We start from the raw sequence: 27,785 nt of genomic DNA on the forward strand, positions 1-27,785 counted from the left end.
CGGCGGCACTTCAGGCTGACCGGATTTAAGCAGTGGATAGCCCTGAGGCGGAAGCCAGCTCCCACAGGCCGAGCGGCCGGCCGAGGCAGTCTTCTGATCTTGCGCTCTGAAAGCGCCCAGGCAGGTCGCTGTCGAGACCGGAAGGGGCGGGGCGAGTGAGCATGCACATGCGCAATGCGCTTCCGCGGCCTGTGCAGCCCCATACTCCCAGGAGTGCACGTGGAGCTGCACCTACCCTAGAGCTGTGGCTAGGCGTGCTTCGGTTTGGGGTAGGCCAAGGCCTGATGGGGGTCTGCGGGTATTCCGGGTGCGGAAGGATACCGTGCACCCTGGGTAGGAGAGGGGCTCGACGGCCGCAAGCTTGTCGCCGAGGGAGGGATTCGAGGGCCTTTTCCTACGGCGCTGTCGCAGAGCTGCGGTCCTGAGTTCTCTCCGATACTTGAGACACCGATTTGTCTCGTACTTTTCTCCAATAGCATGGGGCGCAAGTTGGACCCAACGAAAGAGAAGCGTGGGCCGGGCCGAAAGGCCCGAAAACAGAAGGGCGCCGAGACGGAGCTGGTCAGATTCCTACCTGCAGGTTGGTGTTTCTGCCCTGTAGCCTTTCAGTGGAGGCGCCTCCTACTCAGAAGGAAGGCACTGCTAGTGGAAGCCAGTTGTAGGGCAGAAGGGTGCGACGGGGCATGAATATTCGTGCAAGGAGAGGTGTCCTTTCTCATTGTGAGTCTATTTCTTGGCAGAATTTGTAAAGCTGAATTTGGAAAATAGTAATATTTTAGCAAGTGAGATTTGGGAGTGGGACAAGCCAGTCACCAGGCGGGATGGAGAGAGATGAGGAAGCTTGAAGGGGTGAGAAGTCATTCCTGGAGATCAGGTGGGAGAGACAGCTGCAGAGGGAGTTTTGGTGTTGGGCAAAGGCTGCAGTTTTTTGAATTAGCAAGCTTGTGCAGCCCCCTACTAGGAACTTTTAGGACTCAACTGTATAACGTCATTCTCTAAAACGGGACGTCAAGAGTTAAACGAGAGGGCTGAGATTGTGCCTTTTATGTGTTGGTAGTGTAAAAAAATAATATTCGTGAAGTCAGATCTATGGTTGATAACTGAGTAAGCTGAGAATAAAGGAAAAGGAGAGAGAAAATTTTGAATTGGTGTTCTTATCAGAATGATGATGTTCCTCTTCACTGTAACCTGGAGGAAGGCTCAGTTTGGATTTTAAATTTTTTTTGGGGGGGGGATGTCTTATTCTGCCTTTTATTTTAAAGCAGCTGCTGAGGAAAATTCCAAGAGACTGTCCAGTCGTGCTAGAAAGAGGTAAGCGTGGATGTCCAAACTTGGGTAGATTAAATTGGTGTTGCTCATCTTTAGCTACATGGAGATTGGTTGAGGGAGAGAGCTGTAATTTGTGTCATTTTCTCCTGGGAGAGGTGAACTAGCTGGAGACATTACTTCTTCTCAATTCTTACATCTTTTAGGGCGGCCAAGAGAAGGTTGGGGTCTATTGAAGCCTCTAAGACAAGTAAACCTCTAGGGACCAAACTGTCACCTGGAGAGCTACGGAAAGGTCAGTGGAAATAGAAATTGGGTGTCCTGCCCAGCATGGTGGCTCACGCCTGTAATCCTAGCACTCGGAAGGCTGAGGTGAGAGGATGGTTGCGAGCTTGAGACCAGCCTGGGCTACAAAGTGAGCTCAAGGCCAGCCTGAACTGCTTAGCAAGACCCTGTCTCAAAAAAAAGACAAAAAAAAAGAAAGAAATTGGGTGTCCTGGAGGGCTCTGACATCCCCTAGGTGGTGACAGGCGTGCTGAGCATCAAGGTGTGGAAAAGAGCCGGAAGCCATTCCCAGGGGTGGAGAGTTACAGGCCAGGGTGTGAGGCGGGGCAGTGTGTTTGCTTTTTAGTTCTGGATTCTTCAAATCCTTGGGGATTTTTGCAGAAGCAGTCCAGACACCTGGTAAGAAGGGAGCACAGTCCTCATTTAACACCACTCAAGGCAAGAAGCGTCCAGCACCAGCCCACAGCAGTGATGAGGAAGAGGAGGAGGAAGACTCTGAGGAGGATGGCGAGGTGGAGCAGAGGGCCCTGTGGGACTCTGAGGACAGTGATGCTGAGATGGTAGATGACTATGGAGCTAACTTGAACTCAGAGGATGAGGGTGAAAAGGTGAGACTTCTGAGGTTTTTTTTTTTGTCTTTTTGAGGCAGGGTCTGGCTGTGCAGTTCAGGATGGCCTTGAACTCACTTTGTAGCCCAGGCTGATCTTGAACTCCGAACGATCCTCCTGCCTCAGCCTCCCGAGTGCTGGGATTACAGGCATGAGCCACTACTTCTGAGTATTCACTGATTGATTTTGCCTTTTAATTTCTTTCTAGGTTTATTTTTATTTTAAAAATGAAAAAAATAAAAATACAGAATTTCAAAACAAAAGAATAGAAGATTAACATTGGTTAATATATTGCATATTGTTATCTTCAAAGTAGTTGTTGAGATTATAAGATACCATCATGAAAAAAAGATCAAACAGTGGAACAGTGAAAGCACAAACTTGTTTTTAATGACTCAACAGAGATTAGTAGTGCAGTTATCTATCTTGTATTCTTTCCAGATTCTTGAAACTACCCCTCATTGATTGATGCGAATAACCTGGCTGGTTCATTGTTGTTTGGTCTTCCTCGATCTTTCCCTACTGTATTATGTCCTGTCTCTGACAGAAGTTTGAAACAGCTGTAGGATAGGGGATTTTAAAAAGTGGGACTACTCATTGCTACTGAAGATGTGGGAAGGTAGACCCTTGTTTGCCACCCCGCCTCCCATCAATGTGAACAGACATGTAAACATGTTTTTAATAATTGTGATTTGAGAACTTCAGAAAAGCTTCTTTTGGGACTAGTACAATGGCATTTTAATCCCACCGATTTGAGAGACTGAGGCAGGAGGATTGCTGGAGTATAGGAGGAGTTCGAGACCAGCTGGATCAACATGACAAGACCCTGTCTCCAAAAAAAAAAGTATTTTTCTTTGAATTTAATAATTCTGTTTTAGAAGGTGATACAAAATGTAGGCAAATGTTATTTAGTGAGATGTAAAAAGTTACTGCACAATTGCATATTAGTATGTTGTTAACTCAAGCAGGATGGAAACAAAATCCCTAATTGCTGCCCAGGACCTTGCATGTGCCAGGCAAGCCCTGTGCCACTGGGTTACATCCCTAGCCCAGCTCCATTTGCACTCTTTCCCACAATCCCCTTCTATATGCAGTTACTAAGTTTATAAGCACCATGTGCATTATAATCGCCAAAAACAAGTTGCCAAGGCATTGACTATGTTTAAGCAGATTATAGTTCCTGCATCTGATGAGTTAACATTGGCTATTATGTCTGAGGAAATGCTCATGGTCAACTAAACTGAACAAGAAACAAACTTAAGAATGCATTGTGATTTGAACTACTTTTATAAGATCTAAAAGAAAATGTGACAAAGTGGTAGGGAAGGGCAGTTTATGTTCTATATATATGTATATACACACACAGTTATACAGGTATGTTTCATTTTCTTTTACATCAGTACATGTGAAAGTAGAACAATGTAACAAACCTTTCAACCCATCACTTAGTTTCAGCAATGATCAACTTTGTATCAGGTCTTCTTGGTGCTGGAGAACAAACCCATGGCCTTGTGCATGATGAGCACGCCTTCCCACTGAACAACATCCCCAATGCTTATGTTAAATCTTACTCTTAGTTTCTGTATTTGCTTCTAAGAGCAAGTGTTAAGTCTATATTTAGAAATAAAATATTGGGGTACACAGTATGACCTGGGAGATGGAAGGGTGGCTTGCATTGTCAGCTGTTTGTCTGTCTTTCCAGTTGCTGCCTATTGAAAGAGCTGCTCGGAAGCAGAAGGCTCAGGAAGCTGCTGCTGGGTGAGTTTGGGAAACTCTTAGTATGGTGGAGAGGCAGCCACTGGGCTTGAGAGTGTCTGTTTGGTTTGTGAATCACTATTCCTCGACTTGTTTCTAGGGACCAATGGAGTGATGAGGAGATCGATGAAGAGGAAGAAATGTCCCCTGAGTCAGGCTCCACAAAGGATGAGGCAGATAGGGGCCTGCAGATTAATGTGGATGAGGAGGAGTTTATACTGCCCCCTGCTGGGGAGATGGAGCAGGATATCCTTCGGGAGCTGGGGGAAGACGGAGGAGGAAGCTGTTTTGGAGAGAAGGGAGTTTTGAGCCCTACACTTGCATGAAATGGTTCCTTAGCAGGTCCACATACCCAGGCTCCAGACCTGCAACGAGTTCACAAGAGGATCCAGGACATAGTAGGAGTACTGCGTGATTTTGGGGTGCAGCGTGAAGAAGGCCGATCTCGTTCTGAGTATCTGAACCGACTTCAGAAGGATCTGGCCACTTATTACTCCTATGGAGACTTCCTGCTTGGCAAGCTCATGGAGCTCTTCCCTGTGTCTGAGGTATGGAATGGCCAGTCTAATAATGCCTCTTGTCCTTTTTCACTCACCTTAGTCCATGATGAGAACATTCAGCTCCCTTCTTTCTTCTTGTCTAAGTCCCTTGGCTAACCTGACTCAGACCTTGCGGTTTTGTCTCCCAGCTCATAGAATTCTTGGAAGCCAATGAAGTCCCTCGGCCCATCACCCTCAGGACCAATACCTTAAAAACCCGGCGTCGAGACCTTGCTCAGGTGAAGGACTGGTGTTGAGTCTGTCTGTCTTGGAAAGGGACCAGCTTCTTCTGACAGGATTCCCTGTTGCACCCTGGCTGGATGGGCTTTTAGGACCTAAGAATATCCTAGGAGGCAAACCTGGAGAGATCTGTGTCAGTGTTGCAGGCTGAGGGATGAAAACTCCTTTCTCTAGACTATTCCCTGTGGCTGGGATGAGACACCTGCATCCTAGTAAATTGCCTTCTGAGAAAATTGTAGGCAGGTCACTGAGAAGTTTGGGAAGCTGACTCGCACCCTAAAGGTCCCTGTTGTACAGTGTGGTTTTGTGTATTGTGTATCTTATAGGGTAAAAATAACTTGGTAATTATCTTTAATGTGCTATAACAAATAGTGTTACATTTTAGAATGAGAGAAGGCTTGAGCTTCTTGGAAAATCAGGGTCCACTTCTAAGAAATAAGAAAACAGGATAGGGGAATTTGATCCTTTGAAAGAGAACTTAGATTTTGAGTTAGGAGCTTAGGGCAGACGAAAGGTTTGGGCTGAGAGTGTGGCTCAGTGGTAGAGCACTTTCCTAGCATACACAAGGCCCTGGATCCATTTCCAGCACTGTAGATAGTGGACAGGCAAGGGCACCACAGATGGGATGAGGAGGAGGCTGTCAGTTCACTGTTCTGAGGGATCAGTCTAGGAGTGGGGTATGTGGAGTAGCTGGTGAGCCTGGCCTCCCTCGTCTGCTGGCTGGAGTATCCTATGAGGTTTTCCATCTTCCACCTTTAGGCACTAATTAATCGTGGAGTTAACCTGGATCCCTTGGGCAAGTGGTCAAAGACTGGACTTGTGGTGTATGATTCTTCGGTGCCCATTGGTAAGTGTCCCCTGCCAAATAGCCCTTTTATCCCTGTGTTTGTCTCAGCATGTCACAGAGTGGTTCCCCCACTCTCCCCTCAGGTGCTACTCCTGAGTACTTGGCTGGGCACTACATGCTACAGGGAGCCTCTAGCATGCTGCCAGTCATGGCCTTGGCGCCTCAGGAACATGAACGGATCCTGGACATGTGCTGTGCACCTGGAGGAAAGACCAGCTACATAGGTAGGAAAGGGTGCGGGGCTCCTCTGTTACTCTGCCTTTGAAAGTAAGGGGGTTGGTGACTGCCTACTGTTCCTGGCACTGTCCAGGCAGCTGGCAGAGTGGTGAGGAGCAGTTTTTGGGGTGGGTCTGGGCTCCGGTGCTGCGTATTTACTGCCCATCTGACCTGGCAGGCCTCTCATTGTCTTTTATCATCTATAAAATGGTATGTGTCAGAATTGTGTTGAGCTGGCTGTTACATTACACTAGGTTGTGCAGGTTGACACAGTACACTTAGACATCCTCAGTGTGATAGCACATACCTGTAACACCAGCACTTGGGAGGCTGAAGCAGGAGGGTTGAGGCCAGTCTGGGCTAAACAGTAAATTCAAGATCAGTCTGAGCTATATATTGAGACCTTACGTCAAAAACCCCTAAAAACAAACCCAAAAGTGGCACAGTGTCAAGTGTATAATAAGCAGTGAGTCATTTTATGAAGCTATTACCAGCTTCATAAATTACAGCAGTAATTTAGTCTGTGGGTCTAAAAGATGTTCAGTAAGAATGGAAGCCATGTCAGCAGCTGGGCAGACCTATATAGCAGGGAGCAGGGGTTGTTGGGAGTGAAGTTGCATTGAAGGGAGGTAACTTGGTCCTTGGGTTCCTGGCTGGATGTGGGGCAGGACTATGCGGGCAGTGGATCTGGCTGCTCAGTACCGGTGCCTCCCTCTAGCTCAACTGATGAAGAACACAGGGGTGATCCTTGCTAACGATGCCAATGCCGAGCGGCTGAAGAGTGTTGTGGGCAACCTGCATCGCCTGGGAGTCACCAATGCCATTATCAGCCACTATGATGGGCGCCAGTTCCCTAAGGTTGGACTGTCTACTTCTGTGACATTAGTGTTCAGCTTTGCCCCCAGGGAGGATATGCTCACCGCAGATTGTAGGAAAGATGTACTTGACCTGCTCCTTTCCCCAGGTGGTGGGCGGCTTTGACCGAGTCCTGTTGGATGCTCCCTGCAGTGGCACTGGGGTCATCTCCAAGGACCCCGCTGTGAAGACCAACAAGGTGTGGGCTGGGGCCAGGAAGGTTGGGCTCTGGGGAGAGGGATGTGAGGTGGAGGAGCACCCGGGGCCTCATGAAGTAACCCCAGTCTCCTTGGGACAGGACGAGAAGGATGTCTTGCGCTGTGCTCACCTTCAGAAAGAGCTGCTCCTGAGTGCCATTGACTCTGTGAATGCTGCTTCCAAGACTGGTGGCTACTTGGTGTACTGCACCTGCTCCATCATGGTAAGGGCTTTACTGTGGCAGCTTGGGAGGGGAAGAGGCGTGTGGCCCTCAGAAATTCACAGCTTCAGCTCCCCTTCCTGTCTCCTGCTGGCTGCATTTGCCCTCTGGTCCAGGTGGAAGAGAATGAGTGGGTGGTGGATTATGCCCTGAAGAAGAGGAATGTGCGGCTGGTGCCCACAGGCCTGGACTTTGGCCAGGAAGGCTTTACCCGCTTTCGAGAAAGGCGCTTTCATCCCACCCTGCGTTCCACTCGGCGTTTCTACCCCCACACCCATAATATGGATGGTTTCTTCATTGCTAAGTTCAAGAAATTCTCCAATTCTATCCCTCAGGCTGAAATAGGTAAGCGTTCTGCTCCTCTTACATTCATTGGCCACTTTGCTCCTTGTGCCTTTCTGGATCCCTCATGGTGACTGCAGGGAAGAAAAATAGATGCTTGCTTATCTCAGGCCTAGCACACTTGGGTGTCTCCTCTGAATTGTTCTTGAGCCCTGGATCACGTTCAGATACGTTGAAGTATTCATACAGATGAGTGTTTTCATTTTTTCTACTCAGTGGCTGTGACTGTTGGACCACTAATGCATTTCAGCCACAGGCTGTGGTTTCTTTTTTGTCTTGGCCTGGAGCTGACTTACGGTAATACAGCTCTGCCATTCCAGCATTCTCAGCACTGGCTTGGCACAAGCACTGTGAACTATCAGCATTTCTCTGAGCCTGTCTTGCTAAATTGCAAATCATTTCGTTGGCCATCTTAAGGCTGGCCTGGATCTCAAGGGCACGGGTGGGGTTTTCTGAAACAGAGTTGAGAGCATCGCATGTTGGGATATAATCCTAAGTTTAATGGCAGACACAAAAGCTTCTCTGAATACAAATTGTATGATTTGCATTGGTTCTTTTCTTCATCTCAGCGCCTTGCTTTTCTTTTTGTGGGGTTGGCAAAGCTAGGGCTTAAACTCAAGGCCTTGTGCATACTAAGCACAATCCATGGAGTTACACCCCTCGCCCTAATATTTTTTAAAAATGTCTCAATAAAAGTCATATCTGAATGTTAACATACAAAAATCTTAAGTACCTAAGTACGTATTTGTGCATCTTCGTTGATGCTTTACTAACTTGTTTCCATTTGTTACATGGGTATGTATTATTGCATTTTGTCAGAGTTTCCATTAGGGAGGAAATTGTCTTTGTTTTTTAAAAAAAAAAGCCTAATGCTTTCAGGTTTATTCAGAAATGCCAGTACTCAGTTCTCCTTAGGGGTGTCTTGCTACCTACTGTCCTCAAGGGGGCGTATTTCTCTGTGAAACCTTTTGGCCTGAGAACATCTTTGATTTTTGTTTTTTATTTTTTGTTTTTTTGTATTGGGGATAGAACTTACAACTGTGCGCTTGCAAGGTAGGTGCTTATGCCTCTGAGCTAAATCGCCAGCCATCTCTGGTTGTTTTGAGACAGAGTCTCTGTATGTATTTCAGGCTGGTCTTAAACTCACTATGTATTCCAGGCTGGTCTTGAACTTGTAGTGATCCTCATGCTTCAACATCTGGAATTACACACCACCTTACACAAGTTCAAATAGGACAAATAATGTGAACCTAGGTGATCAGGTCTTAGGTACTATCTTAATTGTGCAGAACACTTGGCCAAGAGGTGGAAATTCCTGTATTTTAATAACTTCTACTTGTTTTCTTTGCTAATAATCAAGATCATTTAATTATGAGACCCATCTCAAATGTCTATTTAATTTTAACCCTAGGAAATTCTGCAACAGGCACCTCTAAAAACCTAGATTTGCCAGACCTGAAAGGTCAGGACTCTTCCAAATCTGAGAACAGCAGCCAGCCAGCCAAAAAAGCCAAAGCAGCCACCAAAGCAAAGCCACTGTTGCAGAAGGGTCAACGTCCCAAGAAGGCCTCCTTCCAGAAGCTGAATGGCATCTCTGAAGGGGCAGACTCAGAATTGTCCACTGTGCCTTCTGCTACAAAGGCCCAAATGTCCTCCAGGCTCCAGGATAGCAGTCAGTTCCTTGGAAAAGCTAATGTGCCCAAGAAACCAAAGAGGACTGGGAAACTAAAGGGACAGGCACAGAAATCACAGTCCTCCGAGAAAGCTGCTTCCTTGAGACAGTCCACCCTGCCCAAGGGTAGGGACACTGGAACACCTTCTCTGCCATCCCTCTCTGAGACTCAGGCCACCCCCCGGCTGAACGAGCATGGTCAGACCCTTGGAAAGGCCAAAGGGGCTGGGAAAAAAGCCAAATTCCAGAAAGAGAATGGCACTCCCAAGGACCCTCAGGTCCACACTGTGTCCCCGCTCAAGTCCAGCCGGCCCCCACCAGCAAAGAAAAGGAAGACTGCCTCTGGGAGTAACCGGCAGCGGCTGTTTTCCTAGGCCTTGAGAATAGCCTGGCCTGGCTCGATGCCCTCGTCGCTGGGTTGGAATGCTGCTTTCTCCTGTGACTTCCCCACTGTGCATACATATGAAATTTAATACACATCTTACCACCTCTGGTCTGTTCTTTGAGGGGACTGGGTGGGGACTGGCGTCCTCTGAGGGTCTGGTGGGCCTGACTGAGATGAGAGGCCAGTTTCAGGCTCCTGCTGTCCCTTGCCTCAGGGAAGGAGAGGTGGTGGGGTCCCAGCTGGGTGTTCCGTGAGAGCGGGTGATAGAGGTACAGACAGGATGGGCTTCCCACCACCGGAACTCAGCGTGCTAGGGGTCCCAGCTTCTGTGTTCTCTTGCTTAAGATCCAGGTAGTTTCTGCCTGAAGGGCCTCTGACTGGAGAGGTCCAGGGCTCAGCCTCCAGTGTGGGTCTTCCATTGGCTGCCTCTCTGCCCGCCTCCTGACCTCTGCCCCTTTGTCAGGTCCTCTGATTGGTCCCCCAGATCCCACGCGTGCCTCATTGGTGGTTGTCTTTCTCCCTTCGTTCCGGCTCTAGCACCAGGCTCCATCTCGGGCAGAAAGCGCAGCCATGAATCCGTTATTCGGTCCCAACCTCTTCCTCCTACAGCAGGAGCAACAGGGCTTGGCCGGGCCTCTGGGGGACAGTCTGGGGGGTGACCCCTTCCCTGGGGGTGGGGACTTGCCCCCGGCGCCGCTCGCGCCCGCCGGCCCCGCCGCCTTTTCACCGCCCGGCCCGGGCCCCGCGCCCCCTGCCGCCATGGCGCTCCGAAACGACCTGGGCTCCAACATCAGCGTGCTCAAGACGCTGAACCTGCGCTTCCGCTGCTTCCTCGCCAAGGTGCACGAGCTGGAGCGCCGGAACCGGCTGCTAGAGAAGCAGCTGCAGCAGGCTCTAGAGGAGGGTAAGCAGGGCCGGCGGGGCTCAGCGCGCCGAGACCAGGCGGTGCAGACCGGCTTCGTCAGTCCGGTGCGGCCGCTAGGGCTGGCGCTGGGCGCGCGGCCGGCCGCCGTCTGCTCCCCGGCGGCGCGCTCCCCCGCCTGTGCCGCGCCGCCCTCCGCCTCCGCAGCCTCCGCCTTCTCGTCGTCGGCCCGCTTCATGCCCGGCACCATCTGGTCCTTCTCGCACTCCCGCCGGCTCGGGCCAGGACTGGAGCCCACGCTGGTGCAGGGGCCTGGCCTGTCGTGGGTGCACCCTGACGGGGTGGGCGTCCAGATCGACACCATCACCCCTGAGATCCGAGCGCTCTACAACGTGCTGGCCAAAGTAAAGCGAGAGCGGGACGAGTACAAGCGGAGGTAGGGGCCGGGAAGTGGGGACCAGGGCTCAGTGACACGCCATGCACAGTGGGGCGGGGGTGTGTGAGGGCCTGAGATCAAGGTGGACAGAACACGATTAACGTTCTGTGTGTTGAGAAGCCTGACCGGGACAGGATACAGGAAGCCTGGGGTCTACGGAGAATGCAGAAGTCAGACTCGTGACTGGAGAATGCTAAGAGCAGAACACTGGGGAATTCACAGTCTTTTCTGGCACATCTCCCTTTGCCTGCAGTATTCAGATGACTGTATTGAAAGGAGAGTGGTTTGTAAAGAGTGAAAGGACGTGCATCTGGGGTACTGATTGTCCAACTAGTCTCAGGTCTTGGGACAATTTTAGGGTATAACCTCCATACACGAAGCTGAAATAGAAGGCAAAGGATATAGCTATATTTTGGAAAAGTAAAGTAAGTGAAATTAGGAGAGGGTCTGCACCCTGTTCTGGGTGTTCCTGTCTCTACCCAGGCTTTCCCTAAGCCGTGCTCAGAGAAGCCAGGTATGTGATCTTGTTTCATATGAAAGGCTCTGGGACTTTGAGGCATTGGAGTAGGTGAGAAAATGGAAAAAGAACAGTGCAGGGATTCACTGGGGCAAAGGGAAGGGATTGTCCTAGGGCTGGTGGGAGACTTGGCCAAGGAAGCATGAACAGACTCAGCAGAGAGGGCCTGAGAAAGAAAACTTTGGGAATACACACTCTCCAGCCCTAGGGCAGCTCAGGACAGGTCCTGTGTGGTCTGAGGATGAAGATTTGCTTCTGAGAAGAACCCTACCTCAGTGCAGTGGCTTTAGGAGCAAGCGGGAGATCAGATGTGGTACCAGACTGCTGGCTGTTTACTGGGTAGTCTCCCTAGTACTTGGTCACCAGGCCTGTTACAACAGGAACTCAAGCAGGGCCAGCGCTTTGCAGACTGACCAGGCCCATGGTGGAGGGGGAAGAAATGACAGTGAGGAGGCCTGGTTAAGGGCTTCAGTCTTATCTTGCTATTGTCATCCATGGTGGGTAGGACTGGGACTACCTTTGCAGCTCAAAGTGATAGGGATTGGTGACTGGATTACCAGTGGGGCAAGAACTGGCTGAGTGTTCTGGGAAACCACCAGGTATGGGGGTGACCTGGAGGGATTCATAACTATAGCCCCCAGAACACAGATCAGCAAGCATTTTGAGTTGGAGTCCTGTCTTCCAGCTGGCTTCCAGAGGTAGGGTCCATGTGACAGTTGGTCTCAGGGGTTTTAGTTGTCCTTTTGAAACCATCATCCAGGCGCTACCTAGGACCAGTCTGCCCCCACAGGAGTTAATGAACACAGTCAGCAGAATACAGTTCTGGAATATGTCCACAGCCACAGGAACAACTGCTCTTTTTTTTTTTTTTTTTTTTTTTAATAAGTGAGAGAGTATTTGTCCTTGGTCCAGCTGTCCAGGGCAGCAAAGACTTACTCCTTGGGGATGGGATTAGCTCATCGCTCTGCAGCACTCTGCTGTACAGAGGGCCCTGTGGCTAGAACCATGTGCTACATATGCTACGTGACCCGGGCAGCACTCATTCCTCCACCCCAGATCCCTTGCCTTTCTTCTGGACTGATTATGGTAACACTGTACCTCCTGTGGTTGGCCAGGAAGGCCTGGGCATAGCTTGATACTAAAGTGGGAAGGAGCTGAGACCTTCTGGATTCTATTTTCAGCCCTCCTGCTTTGTGTGACTTTTTTCTCCCTTTAGCTTGAGGATATACAGTAGCTTATTTGCAAGAGGTGCTTGGTGAATTCAGTATTTGCAGAGGCTGCTCAATTCTACCCATATTAAGCTTGTCCAAGAGATGACACCCAAACTGAAGTCAAAATGAACCTGTTATGTGAGAGTCAGAGAGAATCCCAGTGAGCTTCCCAAAGATTCATCTTCAGATTTGTTAGTCTAATTCAGAGTTTTTTCCACCCAATCCATAGAGTTCGCTGTCAGACAATACTTTCTGCCCTCTGGGATATATTTTGTGCAGGGTTACTGGCTTCTTGTGAGTCTCACTGGCTTCTACCAGTGACTCAGGGACTCCAGGCACAGAAGGGTACTGCATCCTATGCTTTCATGTTGTGGATGAAGAAGCAAAGTCCCAGAAGACAGCAGGGTTTATCTAAGAAAACTCGTACCCTCATGCTCATAGGGTCCTCAGTGCTGGAGCAAAAGGAGAGGGATGTGTGGCTGGCAAGTAAGGAGCAGGGAGCTGGGCTGCAGTGGGGAGCCTCTTCCAGCCCAGTGGGAGGGGCCCTGAGGTGAGGCAGGAGCTATTATTAGGAGCACTGCAGTGCGCTTATGATCCAGGCATTTTTTGCATAGGAGAGTAGGCAGGCCAGAGCTGAGGGGGTGAGATGGCAGGAAGGGGTAGAAAGGCTGAATCCCAACCGCAGCAGCTCCTCCCAGGGATGTCTGTGTTCTTACTGTGCTCTTTGCTGCGTCCTTGCCTGCTTTCTTCCATGGAGGCTTCTCTTGGTGCAGTGTTCTTCCTTTCTCAGGCTGAAGAATGTAGCGAGAAGTGATGAGTTTTTGTGAGAAGTGCTGCTAGTTCAGCCCACCCTGGTCCCTGAAGTGACATAGCCAAGTCCTAAGCTTCGTCAGCATGTGCTTCTCTTCCCATCCCTGGGGTGGAATAGGTGCTGCCCCAGCCTGGGAGATGGGCAAAAGTGTCTCCTGTCTCCTGTGGTCATGGTCTTGTCTCTGGATTCTCCAAGGCAGGAGAGGCTGCCCCTCTGATAGCAAGGTGCTCCCCATGCTCCCATTCCTTCTCCCTCCAGTCTGGGTGCTGAGTAATCCCTGGCTGCTGATGGCCATTGCTTTTGTGCTGCTGGGAGACTCTGGGCCCCTAGGACTGTGAGCATTTCCCTCAAGCTCCTGAGCAGCCCTGGTGACCTGGCCTGTGTCCTGCAGATGCTTTTGCAGGGTTAAATGTACCCCAGGAGGCAGGGCAGCGGGCTAGACGAGCTCTGTTCTGGTGCGGGCAGGAGGCGGGAGACCGGATCTGTGCCATTGAAGGTGGGAGACTGGGCCGGGTGGGCCTGGTGGTCTGGTGTGGGCAGGAGGGCGATGTGGCTGTGTGAAGCTGGTAGAGCTGGGGACCTAGCAGGGATGGGCATGGAAAAGGATCAGGGTGGCCACAGTTGCTATTAAATAGTTTCTGGTGTGTGGCCTAGAGGTTCCTGGAAGGCAGCTGTGAGCTTGGTCCTTGCCAGAAAGTGCAGAGCCTTCCTCCCAACAGCTGCAGTTGGCCACCCACTGGCTGGCCACATGTCCCCATCTAGGGGTCAGACAGGTGTGGGAACAGGGAGCAAGCTGTAGGGGAGGAGGGTCATCAGACTTATGTGCTCTCCTTCCTGCTGTCTGCAGGTGGGAAGAGGAGTACACAGTGCGGATCCAGCTGCAGGAACGAGTGAACGAGCTCCAGGAGGTGAGGGTTGCCACCCCACGGCCCCTGTTTCCCTTGCCTTGGTGCTGCCTTTCTGGCCCCCCATCCTGATATCGGGTTTCCTCCTGCCTGCAGGAGGCCCAAGAGGCTGATGCCTGCCAAGAGGAGCTGGCCATGAAGGTGGAGCAGTTGAAAGCTGAGCTGGTGGTCTTCAAGGGGCTCATGAGCAATGTGAGTCCAGCTCTGGCTCATCAGCACTCTTTGCTGCTGCTGCCCTCATTTTACCATCCCTTTAGTTGTTTCTCCCATGCTACCCTCTTAACTTGGGATAAAAAGGAACAAAAGCCTTGTATTGTGTCATAGGGGTGATGTAGCCCCATCCCTGCCAGCTGTCCTGAAGTGTTAGTGACAGTGCAGCCCTGGGACAGCTGCCTGGGCTCCCAAGTAACCTCTGTAGCTTGTTAGCTGGGTAAGCTCAGGGCCAACTCCGTCCCTGCCAGCGTGCAAGGCCACTGTATTCTCCTGTGCAACCAAGAAGTAAGGGCAGGTCCTTTTCAGGGTTGTTGTGAGGACAGTGGTGCACATGGGGGCAGTGCCAGATACCTGCATAGTGCTAATAAGCATTAGCTATTGTCGTTATTATTATTATGGTCCTTTCTCCACGCTTAACGATGCCCATCGTCTCCTTTCTATGGAGTCTGAGGTTCTAGGAGAGTTAGGAATGTTGTGGATCCAGAGTGCCTGCCTGTTCCAACCTCTGGGCCACATTCTTGAAGCTCTTGTCTGGCTGGGGGTGTAGGGAGGCCCCCCAGGAAAAGGGAAATGGCTTGCTTGCATTTTATCTCTCTCTGTCTGTCTCTCTCTCTTTTTTTTTTTTTTTTTTTTTTTGTCTTTTTCGTTTTTTATCGATACCAGGGATCGAACTCATGACTGCCTGCTTGCAAGGCAGGCACTTATGCCGCTGAGCTAAATCCCCAGCCCCGCCCCCCTCTCTTTTGAGACAAAGACTTACTATATAGTTCAGACTGGCTTTGAACTCACTTATGGAGCCCAGGATGTTCCTGAACTTTAGGCTGTCCTGCCTCAGCCTCCTGAGTGCTGAATTATAGGCCTGCATCAAAGCAGCCAGCTTCAGAAAAGGGAGGGGGCTGGGGATTTAGTTCAGCGGCATAAGCGTCTGCCTTGCAAGCAGGCAGTCGTGAGTTTGATCCCTGGTACCTATAAAAAAAAAAAGGAGAAAAGGGAGCCAAGGACTCCATGGAGGAGGTGGTGGACATGATGGGAAGGATGAGGATCTTGCCAAGGCCTTAAGAAGGCACTGAGCCTCTCCTCACTTTCCCCTATGCTCCCTGGGCAGAACCTGTCAGAGCTGGACACCAAGATCCAGGAGAAGGCCATGAAGGTAGATATGGACATCTGCCGGCGCATCGACATCACTGCCAAGCTGTGCGACCTGGCTCAGCAGCGCAACTGTGAGGACATGATCCAGATGTTCCAGGTGAGAGGCCTGGGCTGCCCTCACTCTGGGGACAGGGCTGGGGCAGGTGGAGAAGCTTCCATCTTGGCCACTCTGAGGCGGCCCTGCCCCTTCTCAGGGGATCTCTCTGGTCCCTGGGGCTCCCAGAGGGCCCAGGCTGGGGGGCAAAGTGCAGCCTCAGGACAGAAGTTTTGGAAGCCGTCTCTAACGCCATCTCCCCCTCCCTCTCTCTCTCCTCTGTCTGCTTCTCCTCTTTTCCTTCCATCTTTCTTGCTTTCTCCATAGAAGAAGCTGGTTAGTTTGATCTTGTGCAAGCTTATCGATGTCCTGTCCCAGGCTCTAAGCCACCCCCTTAGGCCACGCTCCAACACAGACTTCTCCCTCCTGTGTCCCTTGCTCCTCTCCCCGTTTCAGTCTTTTCCCCTTTACATAATTTCTTCCTCGCCCTTCTCCCTCCCACTGGCCTTCTGGATCTGGGTGCGAGCTGAGTTCTCTGCCTACCATGTTCCTTTTAGTTGAATTTTTTCTGATGAAAGACTTCTCTTTAGAGAAAACCCGTCCTCTTTAGCCATCAGAGCCCTCTCAGTGTGGCCCCAGCAGACTATCTCACCCTTGATCTTACTGCTTTATTTTCTCTCTCTCTCCCTCTCTCTTCTCAGTCTGCAGCCCTGCCCTTCCGTGTGTGTCTGCCTGTCTGTCGGTGACTTTGCTGTTTCTGTTCCTGTCATCGTAACTGTGTCTCTTCTGTGTGCCCCCCTACCTGCTGGCTCGCGCTCTCTCCCCACCCGCCCTCTCCCCCATGCACCCGGCCTCGGCTCTGTAGTCTCTGCACTTGTCTCCCATTAAGGTCCCATCCATGGGGGGGCGGAAGCGGGAGCGCAAGGCTGCTGTCGAGGAGGACACCTCCATGTCAGAGAGTGACGGGCCCCGCCAGCCCAATGGGGAGGAGGAGGAGAGCACGGCCCTCAGCATCAACGAGGAGATGCAGCGCATGCTCAACCAGCTGTGAGTCCCACGGGTCTGCCCGCCTGCCCACCGAGGCCGGCTCCCCAGGCCCCGCCGACACCCGGGTTCCTGTCTCTAGGAGGGAGTATGATTTTGAGGACGACTGTGACAGCCTGACTTGGGAGGAGACTGAGGAGACCCTGTTGCTGTGGGAGGATTTCTCAGGCTATGCCATGGCAGCGGCAGAGGCCCAGGGAGAGGTAACCACCCCTCCCGCCTCAGGCCTGCAGTGCCGCCTCTCCAGCCTGAGCCCTGCCTGGCCCCTGCCTTGCTCTGTCTCCCCGTGTGGCTTCCCTCTGCTCCCTGTGTCTCCTTGTCTGTCCTTTACTGTTCTTCCTGCAGCCTCTTCTAACCTGACCTCCTCTCTCTCTCCTTCTCCGCCCTCCTCTGATCGGCCTCCCCTCGCTTCCCTTTCTCCTCCAGCAGCAAGAAGACAGCCTGGAGAAGGTGATTAAAGATACTGAGTCCCTCTTCAAAACCCGAGAGAAGGAGTATCAGGAAACCATCGACCAGATAGAGGTAGGGGTATGTGCTGTCCCTGTCCCCAGAGGTCACCAGCCAGGCCATGGGTGTGCTGGCTCTTGCCTTTTCTGTCACCAGGAAGAAGTGACCATGGCATTGCCCATGCTCCTTGAGACCGTGGGCTCTGGAGGCAAAGGTATATCAGTTCAAGTCTCAGCTCTGTCACTTCCTACCATTCGATTTGGAGCAATTCATGTGTTCTCTCTGAGCCTGTAGCTTTGTCAAATGGGAATGGAGCACACCGCGCACCCTGGGTGTTCAGAAGATTAAATGAAGAGATACCTGTATGCATAGGGTGGGCTCGGTTCACAGGGGAGCACCCCATTAATACCAGCAGCTCAACTGCATTCAGGCATGGCCTCCCGGGACCTCAGCTGGGCCTCTGAGCTCTTGGAGGGATCTAGCCTTGGGCGCCCTTAGAGCCTATAGGAGGATTTGTGTAGCGGCAGAATGCAGGGGCCCTTGGGTCAGATGATTGGATGGGACTGTGTGAGTGCCCTGCCTGGATGGGAGGTGACTGTTACAGGGATACTAATGTGGGGCTAAGGCAGGAGACCTCTGCCTTATGTTTGCTCCTTCCTCCAGCATGTGGAGCAGGTTCTGATTCTCGTAGTGTTCTCTCTGCTGCATCTGAAGGAGGACCTGTGCAATTTTTTGCTTAGATTTTCATTCTGTTATCAGGAATCCAATGGTCCTGCTTCTCTGAACAAAGCTTGTTTTTCTTATGTTTCTTGTCCAGGCAAACAAATGCTAAGTTTCAGAAGCACAGCCAGTATTCTCGTCCTAGCTAAGGCCATTGATAGGAGCTGAACTTGTCACTGTCCCATGTCCTCCTGTCTTACTGTGGCCTCCACCCCTCCCTCCTTGCCTCTGAGCCTTGCCCACCTATTTTCCATGGAATACTTAGTATCCACTCTGCCTTTCGCCTAGCAGAGACCAAGGGATCTGCGGCTGCATCTCTCGTTCAAAACATGACCTGGTACATGCCATGCCTATGATCTCAGCATTCTAGGAGGATGAGGCAGGAGCACTGCAAAATTGAGCCCAGCCTGGGCAATTTTGTAACTTATTGAGACCCTGTCTCAAAAATAGAAGGCCTGTTGTCATTGTTTGTTTGTTTGCTTGATTGCTTTTTGATTTTTCTGTGCTTTTTTTTTTTTTCCCCTTTAAAAAAAAGACAAATAGAAAGGCCTGGGGATATAACTCAGTGCAGGGTCCTTTGGCTCAATCCCCGCCACGCCCCCTGCAGGGAAATCTGGCAGAAAACACTGGAAGGAAGCATCCTTAAAGCTCTTCTGAGCCACCTGACCCCTCCTCACCCCACAGAATGAGTGAGGGGAGCAGGCTGGTGGCCTCAGGTTCCTTTACCTTTGTGACTTTGGATCTCTCTGGGTCACTGAGATGAATGTCCCACTTGTGGGTGGCAAAGCCCAGAGCGGGAGAGAAAGAGCAGAGGAAAGGAGTGCTGCTCTGCACGGCACCCAAGTCTGGAGTTTTTGAGGTGGTACTGAAGTTGTCCCCTGATACGTCATCCTCCTACTTTACCCCTGCCTTAAGAGCATGAATTTAGGCGCTGGGGATTTAGCTCGGTGGCATAAGCGCCTGCCTTGCAAGCAGGCAGTCGTGAGTTTGATCCCCGGTACCGATAAAAAGGAAAAAGACAAAAAAAAAAAAAAAAAAAGATTTAAAGGAGCATGAATTTAGAGGGATGTTTGGATAGGCAGACACCAGCCCTGTATTTATTTTTATAGCGCTGGGGGTTGAACACACAGGTGCTCTACTCTTGAGCTGTGTCTTCAGCCCTTTTTTGAGACAAGGTCTTACTCAGTTGCCCACGTGGGACTTGAATGTGTGATTGTCCTGCTTCAGCCTCCCAAGAAGGTAGGGTTACAGTCATACACGACTGCACCTGTGTTTTGATAGAATATTTTTGCTTTACTTCCTTCTTCCCTGTTCCTCAAATGATGGTCTTCAGCTCCTCTGCTGTGCTTTCCCTGAAGAGGAGGACAAGAGGCCAGGGTGCAGCTGATCTGCGCGGGTGCTGCCAACACTGCAGTGTCCCCCACACTGCATGGGTGGCACGTCCTGCTCCTCTGCTGCTGTGCCGTCAGGCGTGCCTTACGGCCGTCCTCGCTGCAGCTCCTACCCGTGCAGCTACCACCTCACCCTGAGCACCACTGTCCTGGCTGCCCCTTTGTCGGGTCCTGTGACCTGTCTCAGTCTTCCAGTCCCCAGTGCTGCTGCAATCAAGTCCGATTAGTTCTGGGTGGTTTCTTCTGCCCAGTTCACATCGCTCTGGCGAACTTTCCTTCCCTTTCTCTTTGCTCTCAAGCACTCGAGCACATCGCCTCCCGGCAGTTTGCTTCTCTGGATTCTGTCCTCCTGGCCCCTGGCCTTTGTGCCAAAACAAAGACAGGCAGTGGACTGATTGTCTGTGACCCAGATCTTTTTTTGCCTTCACCCTGTCTCCCCCTCTGCCTCAGAGTCTTTTGGCTGCCAAGCTGGGCTCTGGGACGGAGCGATCTCAGTCCCAAGCCCTTCGTTTTCCCACAAAGATATTGTGAAGTTGGCCTGTGTCTTGTTCTGTTAGTGTTTGGGGATGGTTTACGAGAGGAAATGCTGAAGTGGTAGGAGAATGAGCCTCTTTGTTTCCTTCAGCATGGGGCATTGAACCCAGGGAGTGCTGAGCTGCATTCCCAGCCCTTTAACAATTTTTATTTTTAAGTAACTTTTTTTCTTTTGAGATAGGATCTCACTAAGTTGCCCGGCCTGGGCTCAGACTTGCATTTTTCCTGCCTCGGCACCCCCAGAGTACCAGGATCATAGGCACATGTCATGTGCTCGACAGATTGAGTATTTTCTTCGCCAGCAACCAGATTTCTCTGTTGTGAACCTCAGAGCTGCTTCCCAGAGGCACTGAATTCCTCGAAGCAGCACTCTGTGCGCAGAGCACAGTAGTACCCTCCCCAGCCCTCAGCCGCTTACATGGTGGTGAGGGGGCAGGCAGGGCTGGCATGGTGTGTGTAGGGGTAAGGACAGAGCCAGGTTGGCCCTGGGGACCTTGAGGAAAGGCATGTGTGCGTGCACAGATGCTGCCTTTGTGCTGTGAGGTGCTGACCACCCCATCTGCCCACCTGGCATTCCTTCCTCACTGCTCTTAGGCCTGCAGCACATGCCCTTGCTTTGCTCTGTGGACAGCTTCCCATGAAAGGGCTACGAGGGTGGCTCAGTGCTGAGCGCCTGCCTGGTATGCATGAAGCCCTGGGTTCCATTCCCAGCACAGAAAGAAAAGCAGAAAAGAAAAGAAGAAGGGAAGGAAAGGAAAGAAGAGACATGTAGTATGTTTGGTGCTTTCTGCCTCTAATTAGGTTGATTGATTTTTTGTGTGTGGTACTAGGGACTCAACCTAGAGCCTTTACATTGAGGTACAACCTCAGCCCCTTTTTAATTTTTTATTTTGAGATAAGAGTCTTTCTAAGTGGCTGGGCTCAAACTTGCCATCCTCCTGGCTCAGCCTCCCAGAATTCGAGATTTCTGCTGTGAGCCACAATTGTCAGCTTTTGAGTTTTTGTTAAGTCTGAACTTTGAGCCAAGGCTCCTGGGCCTGGCCTGCACGCTCAGTGTCTGCTTAGCATCCAGGTTGGGAGAGTGGAGGCACTGCTGCTCCGGGCCCTGGCCTGCTAACCTGGCAACCTTCCCTCCCCACTGCAGCTGGAGCTGGCCACAGCTAAGAACGACATGAACCGGCACCTGCACGAATACATGGAAATGTGCAGCATGAAGCGGGGCCTGGATGTGCAGATGGAGACCTGCCGCCGGCTTATCACCCAGTCTGGGGACCGGTAAGGCCCTGCCCCCAGGTGACACAGAAGGAGCGGGAGCAGAGTCTCGGCCATGGAGCTCTGGAGCTCTTTGTGGTAGGGACAGGTGCCTCTGGACAGGCTGTCCTCTTGAGTCTCTGGTGCCTGCCACAGACCAGCAGCTTCTTTCCCACCCTGTGCAGCTGGATGACATCTTCCAGTGCCTCCAGTTTGGGGCTTCCCCTGGAGTGAGGGAGGTGGCCTCAGTGCTGGCGAGGGTCAGGTGAGGGTTCTGACTGTCATGTCAGGGGCATGATTTGTGCATTGGCCCTGGGTAGTTATACCTCAGCCAAAGAGGTATAATTCAAAAAATATAGAAAAGTATAAACAACTGGTCTTGTTGGTGTGTGTGTATAGTCCTAGCCTCTCAGGTGATGGAGACAAGAGGCACAGATCACTCCAGTGCAGAAGTTCAAGTCTAGCCTGACAGCATAGTGAGACCTATCGTGAAAAATTGGATGCCTGGCAGGCATGGAGTCCTGAGTTCAATTCTCAGTATCAAAAAAAAGAAAAGGAAAGAAAGAAAATTAGATGGAAATAAAGCCAGTCCCTAGTCAGTGTAATGTACTTGTGCTCAGATGGTATCTTCCATGCTGTGATTTGGATATGTCTACCTTCTGAGCCTGTCAAAGCCCTCAGTATAAGACGGGGACTCAGTATGGTGAGGGCCAGCACTCTGTCTCTGCCCCAAATTGTTTCCTGCATCTATCATACCCAGGTGTTACCCACCCACTTGCTGGAGGATGAGCCCATGGGAGAGAGGGCTTCTTGCCTGTGACCCCAGAGTGACAACTGGTGTCTTTTTCTAGAAAGTCTCCTGCTTTCACTGCGGTCCCGCCTAGCGACCCGCCGCCACCGCCGCCAAGCGAGACTGAGGACTCCGATCGAGATGTCTCATCTGACAGCTCCATGAGATAGGGTCCAACCCTGGCAGGGTCTCCTATTCCCTCACCCCAGAGGGCTTGGGCTTGGGCTTGCAGAGGCAACACTCACTTATGTGAGCCAGGCCTGGTCCTGGGGCATCTCCCTTCCTCACTCCATCCTGGGCCTTCAGGGTAATGAGGTGTCTGGAGCTAGGCTTGGCCCACCCTTCCTGGGTGGCTTCTGCCTGTGTGGGTGTCTGCTACTTCCCTGTCTTAATGCCACACCCCTGCCATCTCCATCATGTAAGGAATGTGAACCAGGTCCTGCCCTCCACTCTGGATCTAGACTGGCTGTGTCTTTGTTTTTTGTTCTGGTGTCCAGTGGCCCAGGCACTGGTGTGAAGCTGACCAGCCAGAGGTTCCCTAAAGGCTTATGCAAGGCTTGCACCTTAGTTGGGTGGAGGGAGGGAGGAGCTGGGCTGACTGCCCACAGCTGCCCCACAACCTATAGCCCAGCCTACGTGTGAGCGCAGGCTATGTGTGGTATCCTGAGGGTTTACAAACTCATGCTGGCCTGTCACTGCTGGGTGACAGGTGACCCTGCATGTGGGTCTGTGCAGTGTGTGAGTGCTCAGGGTGTTTTCAAGTGTCAGCTTAAGTCATGCCTCATCAAAGCCAACAGGCTTGGGCAAGCTTGCCGAGAGCCAGGAGGTTCATCTCCGAATACCTGTCTAGGAGGCTGTGCCACACTGATGTTTGAATGTAATCTTCAATAATCAACATGGAGGGGCTGGGGGTTTAGCTCATCGGTGTAAAGTGCCTGCCTGGCAAGTACAAGGTTGTGAGTTCAATCCCCAGCACCAAAAAAAAAAAAAAAAAATTAACATGAATAGTATTTATTGAGCCTTTTGTTATCACTGGTTCAAGCATTTTTTGCTTAACTAGAATCTTAAACTGAGGTACGCACTATTTCCATTGTGAATAGCCAGGACAGGAAGTGACAAGTGACTTCTTAAAACAAAAGAGCCTCCTGATAGCAGAGGTCACCCTGCCTGTGTTCACTTCCCTCCCCCAGGGGTTGGCTCTTAAGCGACAGTTTGGTTACTGGGCGTGCATCTAGGTGCTTGCATGTTGACCCAACTGACCTGTTGTCTACAAATCTAGGGGCAGGGCTGACGTAGTCCCCTTTTAAAAAGTACACAAAGGTAAATAACTTGCTCAAGACCCACACAGCTGCCCATGATTTTGGGAAAAACTGGAGTTTGTGCCCCAGCTCCACAGTCTACTGTACCCTGCTTCAGACGTCAGATGCCAGGCCAATCACACAGGCAATCCAAAACTCCATTTTCTATGTCTGGTGCCAGGCAGGGTGCAGTTTCCCGGCAGGCAGCCAGGTGATAGTTCTGTGTCTTGAGACCTATTTTCTGCAGTGCCCACGGGGAACAGGCACAAGTGGGAAAGGGGACTGCCTTTAAAGGCACAAGGATGGGCCTCATCAAAGAATGTTATCTAGCCTTGGTAAACAGACCTTTACTTTGACATCAGCTAGCCTTCCTCCCCTGGTCCAGGATTAACAAGCAAGACAGCAGAGCTGGGTGCAGCAGGCTTTATTGATGGTGTGCAATGAGCCAGGGCTCCCTAGGCCCCTCCCCTTCTCCAGGGGGCCTGGGTTGGAAGCTGGGAGGAGGGGAGATTCTCAGTGTTGGGGCTTAGAGTGGGGCAGTGACTTCTGCAGTGAGGCCTAGTCTCCATGGTCTCACTGGGCTCGCTGGGCTCAGGTGGGGTCCACTTACTCCTTGGAGGCCATGTGGACCATGAGGTCCACCACCCTGTTGCTGTAGCCGAACTCATTGTCATACCTGCAAGGTAACCAAGGACATCAGAGGCAGCTCTTCTGTACCAGCCACCACAGGTGCCAGAACTCAGGACATTTTGTAAGCCTTACTGCCGCGCCATCCTAGCCACCTACCAAGAAACGAGCTTGACAAAGTGGTCATTGAGGGCGATGCCAGCCCCAGCGTCAAAAGTGGAAGAATGGCTGTCACTGTTGAAGTCACAGGACACAACCTGGGGAAGGGAGAAGGCTTGGTGTGGAAGGCCAGCCCTTCTCTGAGGTGCAGAAAGGAACTGAACTCCAGGTCCCAGGACCTACCTGGTCCTCGGTGTAGCCCAAGATGCCTTTGAGGGAGCCCTCTGATGCCTGCTTCACCACCTTCTTGATGTCATCGTATTTGGCCTAGCAGGATAAAACCAAGGCAGATACTCGGTGCAGCCCACCCCAGCCACTGGTAAAACCTCAGCCCACCCAAGCCTGCCCAGCGTACCGGTTTCTCCAGGCGGCAGGTCAGATCCACAACCGACACATTAGGTGTGGGTACACGGAAGGCCATACCTGTGAGCTTCCTGTAGACAGATGGAGATGCTGTGAGCCACACCCCAGGCCTGTGTCCCTTCCCCGCTCCCCAGAGCAACAGAGCCTTACCCATTCAGCTCTGGGATGACCTTGCCCACAGCCTTGGCAGCACCAGTGGATGCGGGGATGATGTTCTGGGCAGCGCCACGGCCATCACGCCACAGCTTCCCAGAGGGGCCATCCACAGTCTTCTGGGTGGCAGTGATGGCATGGACTGTGGTCTGGAAAGCCAGAGAGTTGAGGCCCAGTACAGTACCCGTGCCCTCCCCATCCTCAGGACATGGACTCAGAAGGGAGACAAGGTCAGTAACACACTGCATACCATGAGTCCCTCCACAATGCCGAAGTTGTCATGGATGACTTTGGCCAGTGGGGCTAAGCAGTTGGTGGTGCAGGAAGCATTGCTGAAAGAAGTGGGCAAGTCAGGGAGGCCTTGCCACCATCATGGTCACCATCACCCCCTGGCCCTGTCTGCTCACCTGACAATCTTGAGGGACTTGTCGTACTTCTCGTGATTCACGCCCATCACGAACATAGGGGCATCAGCAGAAGGGGCAGAGATGATGACCCTTTTGGCACCACCCTTCAAGTGAGCCTGTGAGGAAAAAGTTGCTTACAAACCCTGGCTTCCTGAGTGGGGAGCTCTTGCTTTCGAGCTTCAGGCCACTTACCCCAGCTTTCTCCATGGTGGTGAAGACACCAGTGGATTCCACTACATACTCGGCGCCAGCATCACCCCACTTGATGTTGGCGGGATCTCGCCTGTGAGAGTAAAGAAAAGAGGCCCCCATCTGAGTAGATGCCCTCAGGGCACAATTCCCCATCTCGCTGGGTTTTGGGCACTTACTCCTGGAAGATGGTGATGGCCTTTCCATTGATGACGAGCTTCCCATTCTCAGCCTTGACGGTGCCGTGGAACTTGCCGTGGGTAGAATCATACTGGAACATGTAGACCTGGGAGGGGGGGCAAGAAGGTGTCACAGTGCTTCCTCACAAGCAGCTCCTCTTTATGGCATCGGGGCACACACTCACCATGTACTGGAGGTCAATGAAGGGATCATTGATGGCTACAATATCCACTTTGCCAGACATGAAAGCAGCCCTGGTGACCAGGCGTCCAATACGGCCAAATCTGTGGGACACCACAGGCAATACGACAAGTGAGAGGGTGGGCAAAGAATTCTTATGGGGGACAGTCTCAGGCACATACACGACAGCCAGCTGCATCATGTGCAAAGTGAGGCCCACAGCTTATGCAGCCTCTTTCAGCAAACAGAAGCCTACTCAAATACTAAAAGGGCCAGGTGTGGTGGTTAATGTCTGTAATCTCAGCCCTCAGATCACATGTGAGGCCAGCCTGAACTACACAGCAAGACCCTGTCGTTTCAAAAAAAAAAAAAAAAATCCTCTGTACTCAAGTGCCTCCTGAAGTTACTTTAAAATATCCCTGGAATTGTCCCTAATTCCTAAACAATGCCTACAAATTACCTTGTTTTAAAAACTTTCTAGAATTTTCCCCCCAAATATTTTTATCCAGCTGGCCACATTCAGAATTTCATATAAGAGCCAACTGCAACTAAATTTTCATACCATAAGCTCTAATTATCTTTGAGCAGCCCCACCAGACCAGCTGGCTTTACACTATGGTCTTAAAGCAGGAAAGCACCTTTCCTGCTGAAGAGGTGAGCAGGCTCTAAGGCTCCTAACACTCAGTCATCTTGAGTCCTTTGAGAAGCAGCAGAGGGAGACACTGCCAACTAAGTCTAGGAAGAAGCTTGGCACAAACTTGTCACTGCTGCTACCCATTCCTGGCTTGGGAAGTTCTGTTCTTGCCTGGCAGACTCAAGCTACACCCTCCTGGGCAACATCAATGCGTCCACTCAGCATCATCCAGCTCAAAGGGCAGGAGTAAAGGTCACACTAGCTGGAGAGGGTTAAACCCACTCCTTTGCCAAGTCCCTCCTCCAAAAAGAAAAAGTGAGAAAACGTTGGTTTCAACCCCCTCATCCTTGGGCTCTTATTCGCTACATTACCCATCCTCCTCAGAGCCAATCAGGAGAGGGCGCAACAATGGGTGTGGGGAGCAGGGGGTGCTGGAGAGCAGGAGCCCAGGCCCTCAGGCACAGAAAGGTCGGGGGGCTATATTTAACCTCAGATGAGGGCGGGTGTGGGGAGATCTGGTTTCTGGAAGATGGGATGGGGAGAGGGGCAGGATTCCCGGGCCTCCCGGACATCTAATCCTCACAGTGACCTTTGCGGCCTGACCTTTAGGGTTGGGTCACAGCTGGGCTGTGAAGGGAAGGTGCAGAGAACAGCCACTGCAAGGGAAGGGGCTGCTGGTACCAGAGCCATTTTGTGTTGCAAATTTTCTAACCATGAGTCAGCTCCCCCTGCTTGGCAAGGAGCCACTTGCCACCACACCTCTGGGGGGTGTGCGGACACGAGACTCCCCATAAATCTGCTTCTTTTGAGTCATCTGAGAATTATCCAGAAAAAGCAACATGACTGAGGGGCTTGAGGCTTGCCCTAGAGACACAAAAGCCAGAAGCTGGGTTCTCAGGTCCAGCTCCTGGGAGACCCAGAACCGGTAAAGGAGGCTCCACCCTGCTGAGGGTGGAGAGTTAGTCACAGCAGGGGAGGAGGAAGGCAGGAGAGCAGGGAAGGTTTCCTAACGGAGGTTCATTCATTTCCTTCCCTATTGCAACATGGCAGCCGGGTGACCGCGGCAAACCCGCTAATGCGCAGGGCACTCATCCCGCATCCCCGGGCGGCAGAGGTGGGGGAGGGGCTCGTCCCCGGCACGTGACCCCACAACGCGCGAAAGCAAAGAAAGAACCCCAGCCCAGGGCCTCAGGGGATGGATTTCTGGCCATCGCTGGGCCTCCCCCATCTTTCTGGGGCGGGGTGGGGCAGGGATCTGAGCAGCTCGTCCCTGCAAGGGCGAAGGGGCAGGAGGCTGGAGCAGGGGACATGCGGGGGCCTTCGCCAGTCTGAGCGGTGACCTTGAGCTCTCCTTGGGGCTGGGGAGGGGTGCACCTCCACGCGTGACTGCAAAACCCCAGGCCCGGCCACACCTGCGGACGCAATTCAGCCGTAGTCCAGGCTCCGCACTAGCCCAGCTCTCACTCACCCGTTCACTCCGACCTTCACCATCTTGTCTCGGGTTGCGGCTGCGGGGGAAGAGAGGGAGGTGAGCATCAGCGCGGCCTCCATTACCCCCGTGCGCCCGGGCACGTCCCTGACCCGTCGCCCGGCAGTCCCGCTCCACCCGGCTGGCCCTGCCCCGCCCCCAGGCCCCCTGCCCGCCCGCTGGGACCACCCCGAGCCCCGCAGGCGCCCCGCGCTTCTCCACCTGGCACTGCACGGGAAGAAGGAATACCGATGCGGCGCGCAGGAGCAGAGAGCGCCGGCGTAGGCTGCAGCCTCCCTTTATAGCAGTTAGGCGGGGCGGGGACACGCGGCCCCGCCCCGGCTGCCCGTCCAGTCGCTGCCCGCGGCGCCGAGGCCTGAGCTA

At 52.0% G+C, this 27,785-nt stretch overlaps 3 protein-coding genes across 11 annotated transcripts; 2 read left to right on the forward strand and 1 right to left on the reverse strand.

Annotated features, from left to right (window-relative positions):
- Window positions 1–118: 118 nt before the first annotated feature.
- Nop2 (NOP2 nucleolar protein) lies at window positions 119–9,532 on the forward strand. 2 transcript variants are annotated; one of them, XM_013145140.3, is made up of 16 exons: window positions 119–269; window positions 477–580; window positions 1,263–1,311; window positions 1,473–1,561; window positions 1,933–2,159; window positions 3,862–3,917; window positions 4,015–4,160; window positions 4,263–4,462; window positions 4,603–4,692; window positions 5,453–5,540; window positions 5,624–5,764; window positions 6,475–6,614; window positions 6,721–6,810; window positions 6,910–7,032; window positions 7,146–7,374; window positions 8,783–9,532. In XM_013145140.3, exons 2-16 carry the CDS (start codon window positions 478–480, stop codon window positions 9,415–9,417), a joined length of 2,406 nt encoding a protein of 801 aa, XP_013000594.2. In that variant the 5' UTR covers window positions 119–269; window position 477; the 3' UTR covers window positions 9,418–9,532. The 2 variants fall into 2 exon arrangements, with proteins under 2 accessions (XP_013000594.2, XP_003463330.2); XM_003463282.5 differs by having other exon boundaries at window positions 1,266–1,311.
- A 409-nt stretch (window positions 9,533–9,941) lies between these two features.
- Iffo1 (intermediate filament family orphan 1) lies at window positions 9,942–23,718 on the forward strand. 7 transcript variants are annotated; one of them, XR_010043661.1, is made up of 9 exons: window positions 9,942–10,726; window positions 14,113–14,173; window positions 14,267–14,362; window positions 15,489–15,629; window positions 16,456–16,613; window positions 16,693–16,813; window positions 17,037–17,271; window positions 20,847–20,977; window positions 21,809–23,718. XR_010043661.1 is itself a non-coding variant. In XM_063237655.1 (9 exons), exons 1-9 carry the CDS (start codon window positions 9,999–10,001, stop codon window positions 21,906–21,908), a joined length of 1,632 nt encoding a protein of 543 aa, XP_063093725.1. In that variant the 5' UTR covers window positions 9,946–9,998; the 3' UTR covers window positions 21,909–23,718. The 7 variants fall into 7 exon arrangements, 5 of the variants coding, with proteins under 5 accessions (XP_005000730.1, XP_005000731.1, XP_063093725.1 ...); XR_010043660.1 differs by having other exon boundaries at window positions 9,943–10,726; window positions 21,805–23,718; XM_063237655.1 differs by having other exon boundaries at window positions 9,946–10,726; window positions 17,037–17,132.
- Window positions 23,451–27,662, reverse strand: Gapdh (glyceraldehyde-3-phosphate dehydrogenase). Of its 2 annotated transcripts, none has more exons than XM_063237559.1 (12): window positions 27,624–27,662; window positions 27,346–27,441; window positions 25,304–25,403; window positions 25,119–25,225; window positions 24,943–25,033; window positions 24,751–24,866; window positions 24,594–24,675; window positions 24,341–24,492; window positions 24,183–24,261; window positions 24,011–24,094; window positions 23,828–23,925; window positions 23,451–23,717 (listed from the first exon to the last, which is right to left on the reverse strand). In XM_063237559.1, the coding sequence occupies exons 3-12, from the start codon at window positions 25,361–25,363 to the stop codon at window positions 23,648–23,650; spliced, it is 939 nt and encodes a 312-aa protein (XP_063093629.1). In that variant the 5' UTR covers window positions 25,364–25,403; window positions 27,346–27,441; window positions 27,624–27,662; the 3' UTR covers window positions 23,451–23,647. The 2 variants fall into 2 exon arrangements, with proteins under 2 accessions (XP_063093629.1, NP_001166422.1); NM_001172951.1 differs by having other exon boundaries at window positions 23,457–23,717; window positions 27,402–27,441.
- Between the last annotated feature and the right edge of the window lie 123 nt (window positions 27,663–27,785).

Source organism: Cavia porcellus, unplaced genomic scaffold (assembly GCF_034190915.1).
Source record: "Cavia porcellus strain 051 isolate PalLab524CR breed Dunkin Hartley unplaced genomic scaffold, mCavPor4.1 scaffold_27, whole genome shotgun sequence".
NCBI classification, from domain to species: Eukaryota; Metazoa; Chordata; class Mammalia; order Rodentia; family Caviidae; genus Cavia; species Cavia porcellus.